General features: G+C 45.3%; 1 protein-coding gene across 2 annotated transcripts; it reads left to right on the top strand.

Annotated features, from left to right (window-relative positions):
- The first annotated feature begins 951 nt into the window (after positions 1 to 951).
- On the top strand, positions 952 to 18,992 carry ptn (pleiotrophin). Of its 2 annotated transcripts, none has more exons than XM_061668100.1 (5): positions 952 to 1,079; positions 11,040 to 11,137; positions 11,340 to 11,513; positions 13,173 to 13,334; positions 18,306 to 18,987. In XM_061668100.1, the coding sequence occupies exons 2-5, from the start codon at positions 11,041 to 11,043 to the stop codon at positions 18,359 to 18,361; spliced, it is 489 nt and encodes a 162-aa protein (XP_061524084.1). In that variant the 5' UTR covers positions 952 to 1,079; position 11,040; the 3' UTR covers positions 18,362 to 18,987. The 2 variants fall into 2 exon arrangements, with proteins under 2 accessions (XP_061524084.1, XP_061524085.1); XM_061668101.1 differs by lacking the exon at positions 952 to 1,079 and adding an exon at positions 3,889 to 3,949 and having other exon boundaries at positions 18,306 to 18,992.
- Positions 18,993 to 19,133: the final 141 nt, after the last annotated feature.

Below are 19,133 nucleotides of genomic sequence, written 5' to 3'. Positions count from 1 at the left end.
CTGTATCTTGCACTGGTGTCTAGTTTTGAACGGGTTTCTGTCCATGTTGTAGCTTTTCCCAAACTAATGAGTTGCAGAAGACTGAACAGGAACAACGAGGAAAAGAAAATCATATTAGCGTGACGCCCATTGCCTCGCCCCCTGTAGCTTACACCTGTGTCTCCATTTAAATGGCTCTGATTTCATGCTGTAGTTCATGTTTACTTTAAAGGCTCATTAAAGTAATAAAACAAAACACTCAGAGGTGATTCTGGCATTCACGCCTCCGCCATGTCGAGCTTACACCTGTGTCGAGTTTAAAAATAGCTCTCTGTCAATGTTGTTGCTGTTCAGTCCTCTATGGATCGTTTGTTGCGTAAAAGCTGACAGACTGAGACTGAACAGCAACGTTCAGTCGGAAAATTAGGAAAGCAAATGGACTCTGGCCAATCATTATGAAGCGCAAGACACAGGTGGTGACTGCGAGCAACAAGCGATCTCTTTATGTTTGATTGCGGGACATCATTCCGAGCAATATTGAAAGTAACAATTACATCACGGTCCAAATAGTCACACTCCAATTAAGGGAGAACTGGAGTGCACCATGCAGCGATCCCGGGCCCAGTCAATTTTGCATTGATTGTCGTGATCCGACTCCCTTTTCTGTGGATCGATGCCGTATTTTACGTAACTTCCGGTTTCGCTTCTGGCAAACGTCTCCTTCTTCTTCTTCCTGCGCTTCCTTTTGTTGCGCTTCCTCGTCCGTCCCCCCGCAGACATCCCCCGGGTCTCACTCTCCATCTCCTGTTTCCTTCCTGGCGAGGTGTCCCTGGAGTGACCTTGGGGTAATGAGTTGCTGAACAAGAGTCAATAAACATCGCACCCCCCAGCCAACCATCGCTGACCCACCCCTAACACACACACACGCACGCACACACGCACACACAAACACGCTATGCTCAGCCCACAAAGAGAAGGAAGGCGTAGTGGCGAGGCAGGCAGGGCAAGGCAGGACAGAGGATTCCGATGAAAAGAGCCTAGAGGACTGAACACTTTTCTCCCGACAGTGCAGACACCCAACGAGCAGACTTCGGGATCAAGTAAGTGCGTCTTTGTTTTGAAAAGGCGGGATGCGCTTACTTCCAGGAAAGTTAGGGCCACTCTGAAGCAGTGAGTAAAGTTTAGGATGTAACGCTGGGAAGGTTTTCACAACAATTGTTTATCATTATTTTGCCTTGTGGGAATGATGGAACAGATGAAAAACCTGAATGGTCAACACCCAACGTTCGCTCTACCCGGCAAAAATTTGAAAGGACACACAATGTTGATCTGACAAGCAGCAAACCTGAATGGGGAAAGCGGAACACTGCCTGTCATAGCCGGCTTTTGTCCTGTGTAAATGGTACCAACACGGAATCGGGGCATGAAGATGATGATCAAGCAATATTCGCGGATTCTAAGATAGTGTCAGAGGCGGGATGGCATCTGGGAATAGCTGAAGCATGTTTCGCTGCTCTGTGTGAAAGGTACCGCCATGGAATAGAAGTACGAAGGTGGCCTAAAAATATTCCCTGATTCTGAGGTAGTGTATGGGGCCGATCAGACGCAAGAAGGTCGCTATGTGAAAGGGAATAGCAGAAAACTGCCTCCCAAAGGTGGCTTTTTCCCATGATGCTGTTCAGTGTGAAAGTAAATGTAATGGGAGTGCGAAAGCCATCTGGCAATATTCCCGATGCAGGTCAGTGCCTGCGAGACAGATTGTAGGGGGAAACCGGAACGGGGGTATGAGGTTGCCTCAGTTTTTTTCTCTGTGTGAAATTCTTTTTCCAGATGCCAACAGTCTCATCTGAAGATGAGTTGTAATTCTGTCCTCCAGTTTGAAAAGAGACTTGTGGGTATATATTCCAATGAGCATCATTGCGTGCATGTGCGCAGTTTGACGCGGCCCACTGTTTTCCCAGGATGCCGCGATTTGGGTCAGGCCTGAGCGGAATGACAAACCCCTTAGCGGGCGTATTGTATCGCCGCCGTCCAGCTGCCGTTGCCATGGCGTTCCTCGGCAAAGACTCTCCCGTCTTATATGGATTCCTGCCACAGACAAAAGCCCCCCACCCCCACCAGCCCCTTCCACCCCCCTTCAAAATGAGGTGTCAACACATGGTGGTGGTCGGAATGGAAGAGGCCGACGAGCCGGAGAAGTTTTCCGACGAAGTTCCAATCATAATGTGGATCAGGTGGTGGAAGTTGGGGAGGGAGCAAACCCATGAGCAAGTCTCGGACCCTTTCCTCGCTATGCCTTTAAGGGGACCTTTGGGAATGTCAGCGCTCCGAGACCACGTGACGCTGCCTATAGTGCACAAAGGGGCTTCATCTTCCTCTTCCTCCTCCTCCTCCTGTGTCTTTGAGGAGCGCTTCTCCACAGAGGAGCAATAAGGCCACTCCAGGGGTGTCCGTGTGAAGGGGGGGGGGCGATGTGAAAGGGTCTATAAGAGTGGGGAGGAGGGGGTGTTATGAGGATGCTCACAGTGAGTGGTGCATTCACTGACCCCCTCCACCTCGACAACCATTCAGATGAGCAGAATGAACCTCCATGGGGAGCAGGGGCCCTCTTAGGAAGAGTGCCGAATAGAAAGCAGGAGAATGAGGCCGGAATGGAGGGTGGGTGGGAGGGGAAGCGTTTCCCCAAATGTGCAAAGACATTCCACTATCCTGACCATCCTGAAGAAGACGCATTTAGTTTTGTCTTCATACCGCCATTCCGTGTCCGTAGCTTTCACACTGAACAACACAGGAAGTGCAAAAATTGTGTGACGGATGAAAAACTCTGTTCTGGTTTTTCGCTCTTGTTCTTGTTTTTTTTCCGCTCTTGTTTTTCAAACAATATTACCAGCTTGCGTTTGTATCCCAATTCTGTGTTGGTATCACAGTGTAGGTGGTCTTCCATCATTCTGTTTTTTGCTACTCTCTTCCACAAGGTTGCTGGTCCACCTCTGATACTCCCTCCAAAACTGTTATTTCAAGTTCACCTTTATGCCCCTATTCTTAACTAGGAAAAAAAATGGCTTTGACGGGCAATATGAAAAATGTTCGCATCAAAGATTTACGGCACCGAGACAGCCGGGCTTCTACCTTTGGCCACGGTATGGCCCGTGTCTTTACCTACTTGTTAGGCCTCGGCCTATCTCTTGATACTACCTCCGAAGCCGGCTTGGTTTCTTTGAGCACGTCCGCTTAGCGCTTTGTCCAGAGTATATACAAGTTGGAAAACCTTCACAAAGAGGCTGACTGAATGTCTATTAGCGACAAGCTGCCATTACGGCTCCAAAGCTGCACGTAAAGACGCAAATCAATGCGATCTCATTTCGTCGAGGAGCCAACGTGGCCACCGGTGGATTCCGAGCCGTTATTACCGATATTGTAATTATTCCGTTTTGGTCACTCGATGAAAAGTTTCATCGATCGGAAGTGTCGCCACGAAACACCGGCTGCCACTTAGCGCTTCCTTCTAATTATGCCGTTAGTGGTGGGGAGGCATAGAATTTCGACCGGCTTTTGCTCAATTTCTTTCCTGTCATTCCTGTGCCTGGGGGCTGTGTAATCCTCGGGTAGATCTCGACAGGTTTTAACGCGAGCCCTGAGGGTGTTCTGTTGAAATACGTGAGGATAACATTCAACGTGGATGCAGAGAGCATGGATGTGTTTGCAGCATCCACAGATTGCTTTGTGACGTACATTCGGGAAGTATTCCAGCGTTCCTGGGGTGAAAGAAGAGTACGGGAACATTCGTCATAAGCATTAGTATTCCATCTACAGTGCATACTGTGAGACAGCCGGTCTTGGCAAACAAACAACCAGCAGAGGGCGGAGAGAAAGGGGAGTTTTGTTTTCCTTCTCCTGTTCCGAGTTCACATTCCATCAAGCCGCAAACAACCCCGGACCGAGCCTTGACCTACCTCTCTGGAATCTGCTGGTAATGACAGGTTTTAACCAAGTTAGCAACTCAAAGACGTTGTTTGGACCTTGGGAAAAGACTCCTTTGATGGGCAGTCTGAAAGGGGCTACTGTCTGGTATGAAACTTCAAACCCATGTTCCGGTATAGCCGCTATCTCAACTCTAATACAACCTCCGAAGCCGCCGTGGTAGCTGCATTCCATGTCAGTAAGTGCAAAAAAGGGTGGGCAGTGTGAAAGGGGCCAGTGTCTGGTTTTAAACTGCACATCCCAGTTTAGAGTTTTCCGCTACTGCCCTTCATGCAAGCATCTTTGCACCCTTAATTTGTATCAGTACTTTTCACACAGAAAAACAACACAGGTAGTGTGAAAAGGCTTTTGTCAGTTTCTGGTTTTCTGCTCTTCTTTCACATAGTCTTTGTACCGAATATTTCCAGGTCGCTTTTGTACCCCAATTTCTGCGTCTGTACCTTTCACACACACACGGCAACACTGGCAGTGTGTAAGGGCCTATTGTCAGGTGTTAAACTTCACACGCCTGTTCTAGGTTTCCCTTGAGTCCCATTAAGTCAGGTGCCGTCCCGACTGTGTTACTGCCTTTATAGCCAGTGATACAAAGCAGTGATACAGGAAAGAAATGGGAAACGGTGGCTTTGGTGGGCTTTGTCCAGTCTCTACTGTAGGGTTTTCAACTTCACATCCCTCTTTTTAGGTTTTCGGCTATTCCCTTTCACACAGTTGCCGTTACGCCTCTGTTTGAAATGCCAAGGCAGTCGCAGTGCAGGATGTGCTTTTGCTCTGGCGTGCCATCCTCGACGGATCAGGGATGTCCGATCCCCGTCCCCCGCCCCCTCCTCCCGCTCATTCCGAGGAAATAACCACCGCCGATGTCGGGAAATAAGAGTGTCACGGCGTTGCCAGAGCGGAGTGGATCGAGCCTGTTGCGCGCCTGCGAGCCGGCTTTGATACATGGAAGGTCGCGGCGGCGACACCGCCGTCGCGGGCCGGCGGTCGGCAAAGGCCGTTAGAGGGGGAATTTCCTGCCAGTGTGTTGTTCTTCGTCACATTATTGCGGGCTATTAAAGTGGACGTGTAATTATGTACTCGTACACGGAAATAACAACACGGACAAACCTCCAGGAGAGGCTCTTGCATCTCAATAGATGAAAGTGGAGGGTTGTTGGGGATACAAGATGAGTTTCACAGATCGACACAAAATTTGGTGGACATTTCTATCGTCGTAGGATGCACGAAAAAGTCTCTAAGACCCATTTTTGAAATTGAACAGCTCCTCAATCATTTTGGTTTGAATTGGACATTTTAAGCCAATTCCAGGGCTTGAAAGTTTTTTGTTTTTTGTTTTGGCCCCTGAGACCAGTTTAACTCATCAACACAAAATTGGGCAAACATGAAGTCTCAAGGCCCCGTGTGTGAAATTGAACAGGGAGTTGGTCATTTTGGCTCCAAGTAGCCATTTTGGGGCCAAGTCCAGGGCTGGTACTTTGGCGCACTTCGAACTTCGAGGAATCCACCCACTTGAGCCCCATCAAAGTTTGAGGATCGTTCCAAGGATTCACCGTGAACCCCTTTGCCTCGATCATCTCTCTCCAGCCACCGGAGGCCAGTGGGGCGACGATAAGGTCATCTTTCCAATATGTGACAGCTTAGACGGGGGGCATCCATTTGAGCTTGCGTGCACACGGGGGGTCAGGGAGGAGGCGCGGACATCACTCACTCGCCTTTAAAAGAGAATAAGTTCAGCCGAATCAATGGGCATTGAACAACGGGCAAGAAAGAGGCTGTGTGGCCCCTGGCAGGTAAATGGCGAGGCCATCATCTGCTTTTGTTTGAGACCAAGAGAAGAAAAAAAACAGGCGCTCGATACTGGGATGAAAGTACCGCTGATGGCCAGCGCCATTACGATAGATCATGAGGGTCCTCCGCTGACAGCGACACCGCTGGGGGACCGCTGCGGCCATCAAAACAAAACACACACATTATGGGAGGAGGATAAAAAGACTTCGGTGCAATTGTGGTGTCTGTACGACATTATTTTCACAAAAGATTTATGATTGACAATATTAGTAATTCTTTTTTATTTTAAAATAGTTTGTAATTGATGGTTCATGAAATGACTTAATTAGTGAATGAATTACTCATAAAAACACTGCTGTTATTTGTTTTAAAATTTAATTCTTTGTAGTAATTATTAAATTTTTTAGATTTTATTTATTTTGTCCTCACATATATATATATATATATATATATATATATATATATATATATATATATATATGATTTTTAATGTTGTACCAAAAATATTAAAAAATCTAAAGTAAATACTGGCTATATTTTTCAACTATTGCTTACAATGACTTAATAGTTGTTAATTCATTATTAAAAAAAACAACTACTAATCATTTATTTATACATGGTGATGAATACCAATTATGAATATTTCAAAACTAATTTTCAATTTTATTTTCATCTTGTAATTATTTTATGATTTAATTTAGGTTACCAAGTTTTCCATATGATTTTCTCCTCGTGTTTTGGCCTTTGGTTGCTGACATTAATGGGTGGGCGCTTGTCGCCTTTTTATGATGTCATAGTGTGCGCCGTCAACTTTTCATACTCAACAATATTATTTCATTTTATTTGTTTTGTTCCAGTTTAATATTCCACTTCACAGTCCATCAACACGTGTAATTAGCCTGCATTGGCCTTTTCCACAATGGACTTTCTTCTGGTTTCTGATTGGTTCATAGCGCCACCTGTTGCTATGGCGTACAATTGACAGTTTCCGTGTGCACTGAGCCATCCCTTCCCCCATTCCAGAGTTGAAAACCTAGTGTTGACATGTCCGAACTACAAATAACAGCCACATGACATTGGTTGCACACGACTTGATGAACTCGTGAGCTGCCTGCTCTCGCTGTTATTTACGTTCAAATTGACCTTGACGCTCCTGATCGGGTGCTTTTAAGTGATGGGATACATCCTCCAAACATCTGCAAGCCTTTTTTATTTCCATGACAGCGTCCTTTACTTTGTGTTGACTGCCCTGGTGTGTCTTAAAATTAATTAGACCCATTTGAGTGACGTGCTGCATCTGCTGCTGGTTATATTTGTTTTTTCTTTTGCATGACGTGCGAGATGGTGGCGTGGGTTGCGCGTTCAGCCGTGCTTACTGTCAGGTTTGGCGTCTGCGGGGGAAAAACTGTCGGCGTGGCCGTGCAGATGTAGTCATCGTCTGAGGAACGGCAATGAAATCCAGAGAAGCCAGGATGCGAACCACCCCGTTAAGTGGGAAAATGGGATATAAAATGGGAGTTATGTTCTACAAGTGCCATTTATTCATCAGTGATTCAACTCCACCAGCAAAAGTAGCAGCAAACAATAGCAGCGGAGTTACCCGTTAGCGCAACATGCTAACTAGCCAAGGTGTCCGTGTCAGCGTTGACAAATCAGTCATGAAACCGATGAAGCTTGTTTTACTGTTTCACTTTGACTTCGTGCCAAATGACATCACGCGATGATGTCATTTTGTGGGCGTGCCACGACAAGCAAACGTTACAACGAACTCACTCATTGCCTTGGACGTTTACATTTTTCAACTGGAATCCAAGCGTCTACTGCCACGGACGAATATATTCGTAGAAGCTTTTACATATTTGTAATGATGAACAGAGGCCAGTAGATGGCAGCGTTTCATCAATTGGCATTTCAGATGAGCACAGCTTTTGAGTAGATAATGAAGATTAGGCGGTGAATCTCGACTTGTCACGTCGGTTATCGGGGAGAAAAAGGCCAACGGGTTCGAAGTTGGACCTGACACTCAAACAAAGTATGTATATGTATTGTATCAAGAATTAGTCGAACGTGTGTGTCGCGGTTGTGAGAAAACATGACGCGGTTCACGGGGTGAACGACGGAGGCCATGTAAAAAAAGTCGCTGACGTTCAACTCAAGCAACTCGGTGAGTCGGCATCTCTCACCGCTCCTTCCATAGTTTTGTATCTGTGAGTTAATTATCAGTTTGCCATCGAAAGCACTTTTTCACTCTTGTTTTTGTTGTTTTATAGTTTGAGGGTTAAAAAAAGCTAACTCCGCTTACCTTGTCGCCCAAATACAGTAAACGGTTTACGACACCTGTGACGCGGAGTGATATGCAAAGTTCAAAGTTCCAATCCCGTCGTACTGTATATCATCACCCATGGCATTTTTTTGGGGAACTAACCACGTTATAATGCCGAATAAGGTCCCCCCCCTCCCTTTTCTTTAACAAGATGGTAGCTGAGTCGCTGAGGTGGAACGACCGCTGCGCTAGAGTCCCGAGAGAATTTAAATAATCCTCAAAGCCCCCTTTAAAGCTCCCTCAAGCACTTTTCTATTGTTTTAACCTTTACAAAGAAGAGACACAGTGAGAAGACTGCCTGAGAAAAGTTTAAAATAAAAAAGTGCCAAAAGTCATTATTGTGAAGCCACATCCTTTGGCATGTTTTTTCTGTGGACTCTACCCTCAGCTTTTCGCTGAAAATTGCACCTCTTTGTGCGTTTAGATTTTTGGTTAAGAGCATTTTCTTTCTCTCATCCCCAACAGATTCACCTCCCGTTTTATTCCAATTTCTATTCCGCAACCAGATATTTCCTCACTCTTTCCGCATTGTCCAGAAGGTTGTTCAGTGCCGGATTCTCTGGCGTGGGATGCGCTCAAAAAAAAGAGACTTCCAAATAAATCCTGTGCAATATGCGGGCAGAGCAGATGTGCTCTCTCGCTCTCTCGCTCTGAGCGACTTTGTCCAAGGACGCCAGTGAGTTTATTGTCTGCGATCACCACGGAGATGGGCGGTCGGGAGCATTTGCAGCTGCTGCTTTTGCATTCCGGCGTGCGGCTCCCCCATTCGGGGGTCATCTGGGACACATGATGGGCTTGGATAAGGACCAACTATACTTACACCAAACAAACCAAAACAAAACAAGTCGAGCACCTGTAACGCTGGACATCATCATGGATGTCATAGCAGTCCCCACATAGCGTCCAATTATGCTCCATAGTCGTGACCTTTTGACGCTTAATCCAGCCATCCGTTGAAATCAATAAATGTATAAATACTAGCATTTCATTGCATTTGGTTTGATTCTAAATAAAATGTTCGGAACCCAAAAAACTGTTAAAAATGAGTACAGTATTAATAGTAAATATTTGTATTATCTTTTTCTCTCCATTTTTCTGATAGTACAATTCAGCACGGTAGAACGGGTGAATATTTGACCTACCTCAACCGTACTTCCTTGACACCAATTATTACTACAACCCCAATTCCAATGAAGTTGGGACGTTGTGTTAAACATATAAATAAAAACAGAATACAATGATTTGCAAATCATCTTCGTCTCCCATTTGAAAACGCGTGGCGCGTAATGAAGCGTAAAATACGACAACGGAGACCCCGGACTGTTGAACAGCTGAAGCTGTACATCGAGCAAGAATGGGAAAGAATGCCACCGACAAAGCTTCAACAATTAGTGTCCTCAGTTCCCAAACGTTTATTGAACAAAAGGTGATTTAACACAGTGGTAAACATGACCCTGTCCCAGCTTTTTTGGTACCTGTTGCAGCCATAAAATTCGAAGTTCATGATTATTTGCTAAAAACAATCAAGTTTATCAGCGAGAACATTAAATATCTTGTCTTTGTAGTGTATTCAATGAAATATAGGTTGAACATGATTTGCAACTCATTGTATTCTGTTTTTATTGATCTTTAACACAAGATATAAGGACTTCATTGGAATTGGGGTTGTACTTTCCTGTTCGTCATCTCGTTGCATTTTAGGACGTTACACAAAGAGCACAAAATGATGCCAATTAGCGAGTGGTTACCAAAATGGATGTCGGGATGGGTTTCGGGACCGTTTAAATTACACCGGAATGAAATCTCGTCCATGGTTCCTTTTGGTCCTAACACACAACGGTCCTCCAAACGTTCCCAGAGGACAAGGGCATGACAAACACTTAATGAAAGTCGTTTGAATCCCGCCATCCGAAGCCCGAGACGCCGCCTTATCTTCAAAAGCTAAAGGATCCCTTTTTAGTGGCAAGATGAGGACTTTTTTTGATCCTTTTATTGCTTTTTGCCTGGATGCAAAGTCATCACGGCCACGGGATGGGTTTCATGTGTTTAGCCCGGGAGATGACAGCCGCGCGGCTCATTACACTCTTCAAGCGTCATGTTTAAGCACCTGATTTAAATTTCCCATTCAAAGTGCGTTAAAAGTTCGACGCGATTTCAGCACGGGCTTATTATGATTAATTCAAAGGGTCACTCTGATGTTGTTCTCCCTGCCGGGGAAAGGTGACGGCTGTACTGGGATTTTTTATTTTTATTTTTTTCAATATTTCTTTTTTTATTGGTGCAGGATTCCGAAGAAAAAAAGAAGACACTAGTGATCAACATGTCAGCTTGCATTTGAGACAAGAATGGAACAACATTGTACTTGTCACTAACATGATGCTGTTGTTGGTTTTTGCACGCTCGACTTTTCCAGCGCGACAACATTATCATTACGCACCAAAGTGAAGGGATACAGCCTTTATTTATCATCGTATTTATTTATACATATATTTGTGGGGGTTCATCGGTGACACATTTCTATGAAGACATTTTTTTTTTTCCTCATTTAAATGTTTTTTTATCTATTTAATTTTTTGGTATTGTTTGTCCCATCCACTATTATCATTATTAGTAGTATTTTTTCATTAATTTATTGTAATTTTTAAAATGACTTAAATGTCACCTTATTGCTGGGAAAAGTTCCAGGAACCAAAGGGCATGTGTAAAGCAAAATTAGTTAGTACATCAACTATTTAATAATCAATAATAATAATAGTAAAAAATATATTATTCTTCCAAATTGTAAGGATAATAATCTCCCCCTCCGTAGTGGTCTTGACAGGACACGTTATTTATTGGCCATGTCAGGTTTTGCTGACAGAACCTCACACAGCAGTTACGATTCACCAGGCGAATGTTTGCCCCCCGATGGCACGCAACCCATGGCTGGCACTCAATTAATTTGTTCCTTTTTTGTGTGTGATGTTTGCAGGATGCACAGGCAGAAGCAGTGGAGTGCGCGAGCCGCCGTCATGGCCCTGATGGTGCTCACCGCCATGGCGGCCGAGGGAGGCAAATCGGACAAACAAGGTGCCAAATCCCCAAAACCACAGTGATTGACGATTTTTAAGCCGAATAAGATTTTACAGTGTAAAATTTCTGTTAGCTCGTGGTGTTTTTGACCCATTGCGGGGTGGGCCTGAAAGGAATGCCCGGCGATAAACTGGTTTTCACTGTCCATTGGAAAATAATGAAAGTGTGAACATTCAAGTTTTGGGGCGACTCCCGGCAGGCAAGAAGGAGCGCAAGTCGGACTGCGGCGAGTGGCAGTGGAGCGTTTGCGTGGCCAACGAGGGCGACTGCGGCCTGGGAACCCGCGAGGGGACGCGCACCGGCACCGACTGCAAGCAGACCATCAAGACGCAGCGCTGCAAGATCCCCTGCAACTGGAAGAAGAAGTTCGGAGGTGAGCCCTGCTCTGTGTTTGATATCACAAATGAAGATTCTTACTTTTTAGTCCCGAGAATGAAATACTCCTGTTCGTGGTTTGCACACATATAGCACACATATATTTCCATTTCTTTACCGGGGAACTTTTGGAGTCAGTTTGACGTAAAGCTCTATCTCTGTATTAAATAAAAAAACGTCTGTGAGAAAGATGTGTTCCTGGCAACCGTTTAGCACGATGCTCCAAGAAAAAGTCCCACTTTTTGCCTCTGCATTGCACTTGTTCAGTTTTCCGTGTGGGTTCCCGCTTCGCACCAGTGACCATCGCCCCGGCCCACGGGCCCCTGCCCGCTGCTGCTGTCAAGCCCTCCTCCGGTTCGGCTGATTTTCATAGTCTCAGTCGCTCACATTTTAAAACACTTGTTCTTCACCGCCAGCAATTCCCTACAGGCAGCCAGTCACGCAGGGGGATCCTGTCTGCTCTGTCATGAAGCAATCTGGAAGACTCTCTTAGTCCCAAAGTCCCTGACAGGATCACACTCGCAGGGATCAGGACACTTTTAAGGACTTTCTGGGACGATACGTGTCTGATAATGATGAAATGATACCATCCACAGGTTACAGTCACTCCAATTACGATACCATATGATAATGCCCAATTACGATCTAATACGATACGATGAGACAATGCGACTCACGCTGGCGACAATGAGATATGAATCTTCAATTACATTGTGACATGATATCGTGCATTTGTGATACGATGTAACGCAATATGATAGAATGTGAGTCACTCCTGTGACGATCTGTTACGATGTGATTCACTAAGATTACGATTACGCTACAATACGATTCGACTCGCCTCAATTATGATCTGATCCGATTCATTTCGGTGACGACACGATCCAATTCGATACTAGGTGATACAATCGGCCATATGACGCATCGACGCCAACCTTTTTTTTTTTCTCTCGCTCCCATTCTTTAGTAGCTCCACGAGGTCACCGAAATATTATGAACAGCTGTCAGCATGATGTCATGTTCTTTTCATTGTACCTAATCTTGCGTCCGGTGAGTGCATGGGGCACATTAAGCCAGGCCAGAGGCTTCCTGCCAGACTCCCAGGATGCCTCCTCCAGACACTGAAGGCTTTTTAAAGTGCTCAGGACGTCCCCGTGGGCTCCTTGCAACAATCACCCAATACCTCCCCCAACCGCCATCACCTCCTCCTCCCCCTTGATGAGCACCCTGGGAATTCAGCGGCGATGACAAGAGGGTCTTTCATAAGTGTTGCCCCCTTCCTCCCTCATCCCTCATGTTTTCAAAATGACACCAAGAGATATGAACGTGCACGTACGATGTACGGCGGCCATTTCCTGGGGTAAATTGCATGTGCGGCAGGGGTGAATTGAAGGTGTCTTACGTCTTATATCAACGCAAAGTGCATATGTCAAACGTTATTTGAGCTGGGAAGATTGTAGCCGGATTTCCAGGACCAAACAGCATCCGGGATGCTTCTGATTGGGCTCATCTGTTAGCGGGCGGCATCATGTACAGTACGCTGGCCGCCATCTGTTCCCGTGAGCAGGCATCTAGAAGCGACCACGAAGAAAAAAGCATCTGGCGGCGAAGCGCGGAGGCAACAATAAGCGACTGAGATGTTAATTTCCCTTGGCAGGGGAGTGCAAGTACGACTTCCAGGCATGGGGGGAGTGCGACATGACCACGGGCAAGAAGAACAGGACGGGCGTGCTGAAGAGGGCGCTCATGGACGCCACCTGTGCCCCCACGGTCACGGCCAGTAAGCCCTGCGGGAAGATTCCCAAGGCCAAGCTGCAAGGTGAGTGCTTCAGAGGAGGTCTAATTGCTGGACTCCAGGGCCTTTAGGAGCAGTAATCATCAAGGTGACATGAAACTAATTTGGATGGTTTATGATACGTTGCGATGCCATATAATATGGTAAGATACAATTAAATATGCTAAGATTCACTGTGATTCACACCATTTGTCATGCGCTATGATACGATACACTCCAATACGATGCGATATGATACAATGCAACTCACTCAAATTTTGATGCAATGCGATATGGTATGATTCGATACGATGTGATGCGATAATATCTGATGTGATACGATGTGATTCATTCCACTTTCCATGTGATATATGTGACGATGCGATACGACACGCTACGATGTGATCGACTGATGCGATACGATTCACTCCACTTCCGAAGTGATTCGATACGATACACTAGCATGCAATAGATACGATGCGATTCACTCTGTTATCAATGTGATTCGATATGATACGATGGGATTCGGGTTACCGGATTACCCCTCCTCTGGATCTTCTTTCAGTTCCTATGAATAACCCCCGGAACTAAATTCATAGGCTAGTTCAAACACACAGAGGTCGCCCAAAAGTTCCTAGTTCTTGGGTTAAAGTTCCTGCAGCAGAAAAGTACCGCAAGGTGCAGGTTTGTTCCAAGGATGTAAAAGTCAAGTTTGGAGGCTCCTGAACAAGCAACTACGGATATTTGCAACTTCCCTTCCCCACACTTGTGCTTTTTTGACTTGTTTCACGAAAGAGACTTGCACCATGACAGTGTTCCTCCAGTGTTTTGGGAGTATGCTGACAAGCCAACCCCCCTACACTCCCAACCCCCAGATCTCCCGACTTCTCGCCACTTCACTTTCTGCACTTGAGATTCCAACGTGAACTCCACAGTTGGGGATTGCCTCAGCGTGCTGTTTTTTATTACAGCAATTAGGGTGTTTTTCAACTAGACTCGATAAGACAGTGTTGGTCTCAGTGAAGTGCAGGATAGTGGAGCGGGCGGTTTTCTCATACGCAAGTCCTGCATGGAAGTCGATGTATGAATTATGGATGGACACGTCTGCGCCTCGCACAGACACGGTGAGACTGACTATAGCGCCGTCTGCTAAAAGAACCGAACCTCACCGACACCGGCCAAACACTCGCACATGTCCTGCATGCCGATGAGTCACTGCTTTCGCGCGGTACCATAACAATTACGACACGATTCGCTTCAATTACGATAACATTCGCTCTAATTATGATATGATACGGTTTGATTCACTCCAATACAGTACGATTCACGTCTGGTATGACACCGTCCGTGCCTTTCACTCTGATTACAGCGCGATAGGATTGACTCCAAATCCGCTGATTAGAATACGATTCACTACGATAACTATATCATTTCCTCCAATGATAATCTGATACAATTGGACATGGTACGCTACGCTCCGACTATGATACGGTACAATATGTTTCCCTTGTATTACACAATTCACTCAAATTACAGAATGATACAGTGCAATTCCCTACAATTATGGTACAGTATAATTCACTCAAGTTATGGTATGATACAATAAGATTCAGTCCAATAGTGACACGATACACTTCAATTAAAACGCGATACAATAGCATTCACACAAGAAGCAGTGTCAGAGTTTTCGTCTCCTCTTTGCAGGAGATGTGAAGATTGTTTTCGTGCTGCCGATTTTTGTTGTTGTTTTTGTTGTTGTTGTTTTTTTTTAAATGCTGAATGAATGCTCTTTAATTGTCTGTCATCTTCAAAGATGTAGCCGTCTGATTGCGCCCTCGGAATCTCGGTCCGCCGTGCTATATCCATCTTAAGTGCGGGCTTGACAATGAGCGACGGCGTTCAAGGCGAGGTGAGGAGGTGAACTCTCTATTCAAATGTAATCAAACGCTGTTAGCTTCTAACTCCCGCCCCCCCGCGGCAGCAATAAAAACATGATGGGAGAATGTCAAACAGCGCGTGGAATATTTGACTGCGAGGCGGCAAGTCGACCCGGAGTGAGTCAACGGCCTTTTGTTAGCTCTGCAAACCCGGACGTAATTGACCCGCAAACACTGCACGGCGACCGCTGCCAAATTGCAAACCGGCCAACTTATCGCGCTTGGCAGATGACACGCACGCGCCGGGTTTGACAACTCCGACAAACATTCGCATTTGCGTGGCGAGCACATGCCAGGCTTCTGGAGGTCTGAAGGTGCCATCCTGATGAGGGAACATCTGCCTGACAATTCCACTCCTCACATTAACTTCTATACATGTGAAAAGAGCGCCTACAGTATTATCTGCACAGCACTGTATCAGCAACATAGCGTACTAACATCTGCATCGTGTGTTGCATCATTCGTCTCGTGGAGTATCATCCGAATAGCACACTATTATTGTCATAGTGTCTTATATTCGCATTGTACAGCATCTTCCGCAGAACACGAATTGCAGCGTCCTCCGCATAGCGCGGTGTCATCTGCGCTTCCTGTCGGTGAATCAGAAACTTTTCCCTCTCTGCATACACTCACAGTGCAGTCTGATCTTTAGAGCTGGTTCATTACATTTCCTTAATTAGGATTTGATATTTTCATTTGTGACGAAATTGAATCCGTAAATCCCTCCGTGTTTATTTCAGACAGGGAATCAAAAATACCTCAGACTCAATGCGCGGGTAGCACAGAAAAACAAAACCCTCCCTTTTGTGGACTTTGTCGATTAACTTTATTTTCATGTTGATTTGTTAAATTAGAGGCAACGGCGTCCTCTTGTCGCAGTGCATGTTGTTTGCTGTAATGCGGCGCGAGCAGCAGGAAGCGGCGGCGGCGCCGCGGTGTGCGCGGTGCTCCCGCATCCAATTCAATTCCCTTTAATGACCGCTCAGCTAAGCCGGAGGAATTCGATTAGCTCAAAATGTGATTGGGGGAACATAACATAAGCTGCAAGGACACAGAAACACACATGAGGCACACAAGTAGGAAGTGGGTGTCTTTTACTTTCTGACACTTGTATTAACATCTTATGTTAACATGGGAATTTTCATGCACACTTTAAGCGGGAAGTGCACTGGAAGCATATTCCTAGCCGAGGTTTCCCCATGCGGCCAAACACGAGGGGGCTTATTACAAAGTAAACAGGAGTCCATGTGATTTGAGCGCCAAATGGTCTGTCTGCTGTTTCATTTGTTGCGACAAACAACATTTGCAGTAATGGCCGTCCATCCATCTCACAGCTCTGCTTATTACAAACACTGAAAGCCTTGTTTATGAGAGGCTCGCCCGCTTTGGCTGTTTTGCAGGCGTACCTTTCAATCTGCATTTTCCCTGCACTCGGAGGAGAAGCAAATTTGATATTCCCGAGGGGACGAATGTGCCTGAGCCCTCTTTTTTCTCTGCCTGGTGGAAAATCCAAAACATCACATTCATTTGTTCATATTTGCAATGCTTCATACACTATGTTTGGTTACACAAAAACTACAGGAAGTTAAGTTTTGTCATCAAACTTCCACACGTCCCCATGCAATGACAGAAACTCATAGCCCTCGCAATTTAGGTTCGCCCGTCTGTCTTGTGTATTTGGTTCAAATTTGGTAAAAATCAGACAAAATCTCTAGGAGTAGTCCGCCTTTGAAGCATCCCTGCAAACGGCCAACATGTCCCGAAAAAAAGCAACATGCTGTGTATTCTCCGGCATGGCTTTTTGAGACTTTTTTTGTGGGTCTACTCCTGCTAGACATGCCTCCCAAGTTTCAAGATGTTAAGTGAAACCTGCTTAGGGGGCTGAATTTTCAAGGAAAATCCAAGGGGCAAGGCTCCTGGGAAATGGCCATTTCAAACCAAAATGGAAGACTCCCTGTGTCTTTTCAGGCATGGAGTTTTGAGACTTTTTTGTGGGTCTATCCTTGATAGACATGCCCACCAAGTTTCAAGGTTTTTAGTGAAACCGGCTTAAGGGGCTGAATTTTCAAAATAAAAAGCCAAGAGGCAAGGCTCCTGGGAAATGACCCATAAAATGGCCACTTTAAGTCAAAACGTCCGACTTTTTTTTTTGGTGGTCTTTTCAGGCATGGCTTCTTGAGACTTTTTGTGGGTCTAGCCGTGACAGGCATGCCTACCAAGTTTCAGGCTGTTAAGTGAAACTGGCATTCCTGTATTGGAATTGCAAACATTAAAAAATAAAAAAAAAATTCAAATTTTCATTTATTTTTTTCCCACCTAAGCCCTCTGATCCGTCTGCCGGAGGCCGACTGTATCTCGTCTATCCCCTGCGCACCCTCCACCCCATCCCCATCCCGTCCCCCCTGGTCACCCCTCTGCTTCTCGGAGGGGTCGGGGTGGGGGGAGCTTATCTCCCAAATGGCAGACACGGAAAATCACATCACAGCCCGAGATTGCTGCTCCTGCTGCACTCCCTCCGCCGTCACCCTGCCTTGTGTGTGTGTGTGTGTGTGTACAGTGTGTGTGTTTGCCTGTGTGTGTCTGCTGGCCTTCGTTACAAGTGACGCACACGCAGCTGTCACTCAAACACCCTTTGAATGTATACATTTCGATTCCTGCTTCAAAGCAGATATTTGATGGCCATTTCCAGGGGTCCGTCGAAGACGAACTCCTCGAGATTTTGTCTGACTGCTTCTCAATTGGAACCACGTGTACTGGACAGATGACCAATATTAAATTGCGAGAGCTTCGAGGCTTCGTCGTCGTGTGTGGGTGGGGCATGGCGGCAAAATTTGATGACTCGTCATCAAACGCCAAACTCTCAGGTCTGATCTGAACCAGAAGCTTTGAAAATTCAAGCTGGTTTCACTGAGCAACATGAAAGTTGGTTGGCATCTCAATCATGACTAAACCCACAAAATATTTGACAGAAACCATGCCTGAAAAGTCACAGGAAGTCTGCCTTTTTTCTTCAAAGCACAGCATGGCATCATCATTTGATAAGTGGCTCCAAGTTCTCGTTCTCTTCTTTGTCCTTCAGATGCTAAGAAGCAGAAGAAAGAAGGCAAGAAGCGAGAGCGTGGTCAAATGGACTAATGAGGACGATGATGAAGACACAGTGGATGACGATGACGAGGGGGGCGGAGTCGACTATGCCCCATAGGCTGCAGCGGGACAACGCCCGTGCAAATAAGACTCGTAGTGTTTATAATTAGTGTTATCTAGAAACGAAGACAGTAGATTTAATCACTAAATCAGCACCAATCCACAGGATTATTTTTTCCTCTTCTTTTGCTGCTTTTTATTTGTTGTTACCTCAATTTCCCCGATTTAAATAAATAAATAAATAAATAAATTCAAAAAAAGGGTTTTTAATCCTATTAATTCTCATTCAAGTTAACATCCCTTCCAACCAAAACCCCCTTCCTTCGTTTTCGCAGAATGCAAATAAAGGAATAAAAGAAGATTATTTTTTTTATTTTTTTTACATTTTTATTTTCATCCTGAAAGATTATGGCACAATTTTTACCCACTAAAATGCATGAAAAAAATCATCATTACCGTTTTACTGTACAGGGGGAGCTGCAGAGGAGAGGGGGGTAAGGAGGGAGGCATTCGGGTACCTATGAAACACACGTGTGTACATTTCCAATCCTTACATATGTCATATAGATTTATATATATGTGTGTGTGTGTGTATATGTATATATATATATATATATATATATATATATTTGTATTTACATGGCAAATTTTTTTTTTTTCCACAAGTCACACACAAAAACATCTAAATGAAATGTGCAGCTAGCGGCGGGGCCAAATGTTATTTTTTTGTGTCGACTTTTGGCAACCACCCACCCGCTCAATG

The sequence above is a fragment of the Phycodurus eques genome, chromosome 22, assembly GCF_024500275.1.
Source record: "Phycodurus eques isolate BA_2022a chromosome 22, UOR_Pequ_1.1, whole genome shotgun sequence".
Taxonomy (NCBI): Eukaryota; Metazoa; Chordata; class Actinopteri; order Syngnathiformes; family Syngnathidae; genus Phycodurus; species Phycodurus eques.
The sequence above is the reverse complement of the archived record's forward strand: the minus strand, read 5'-3'. Positions and strand labels throughout refer to the sequence as shown.